At 36.3% G+C, this 498-nt stretch overlaps 1 protein-coding gene across 1 annotated transcript in view; it reads left to right on the forward strand.

The window, feature by feature from the left end:
• Positions 1 to 498, forward strand: part of LOC119592422 (MAM and LDL-receptor class A domain-containing protein 2-like) — a gene marked incomplete in the record, with an annotated part of 30,439 nt that overhangs the window by 20,100 nt on the left and 9,841 nt on the right. Inside the window, 1 exon segment of the mRNA XM_037941244.1 lies at positions 318 to 466. Coding sequence (XP_037797172.1) covers positions 318 to 466 — 149 coding nt within the window.

Raw genomic sequence — 498 nt, forward strand, 5'->3', positions numbered from 1 at the left:
CCACACGTTGCTGCGTGTTTTGTATTATTTATATAAAAGTCTGTCTGAATATGAATAGACTTACTATACACTCTCATACTATAATGTACTCTCAGGGTGTATTTAGATTATATGATGTTAACTTCTTGAGAACTATGTGTTTAAAAGTATATATTAGTTCATTCATTAGTCTGGATTATATATTTGCATGATATGGAGTAGACGATGATACTTTTGCCGCTAGAAACTTTTGAACATTATACATAGCAAGGTATGTTCCTCAAATACTTCATTTATACTACTAGGTATCACTAATAATTTTTGTAAACCCAAAATAGGTGAGTCTGGTACCACTTGTCGTCTTCGCGTATGGTACTGGCTCTACGGTGCCACCCCTGGCTCTCTCCATGTGACACTTGTGTCAGAGTCAGAAGAGGTCATAGAAAAATGGATGACGGATGGAAATCATGAAAAGACTTGGAATGTGGTAAGTGTCTGGTATGTAGAGAGGGGAATGAA

This window comes from Penaeus monodon, chromosome 30 (genome assembly GCF_015228065.2).
Source record: "Penaeus monodon isolate SGIC_2016 chromosome 30, NSTDA_Pmon_1, whole genome shotgun sequence".
In the NCBI taxonomy this organism is placed as follows: domain Eukaryota; kingdom Metazoa; phylum Arthropoda; class Malacostraca; order Decapoda; family Penaeidae; genus Penaeus; species Penaeus monodon.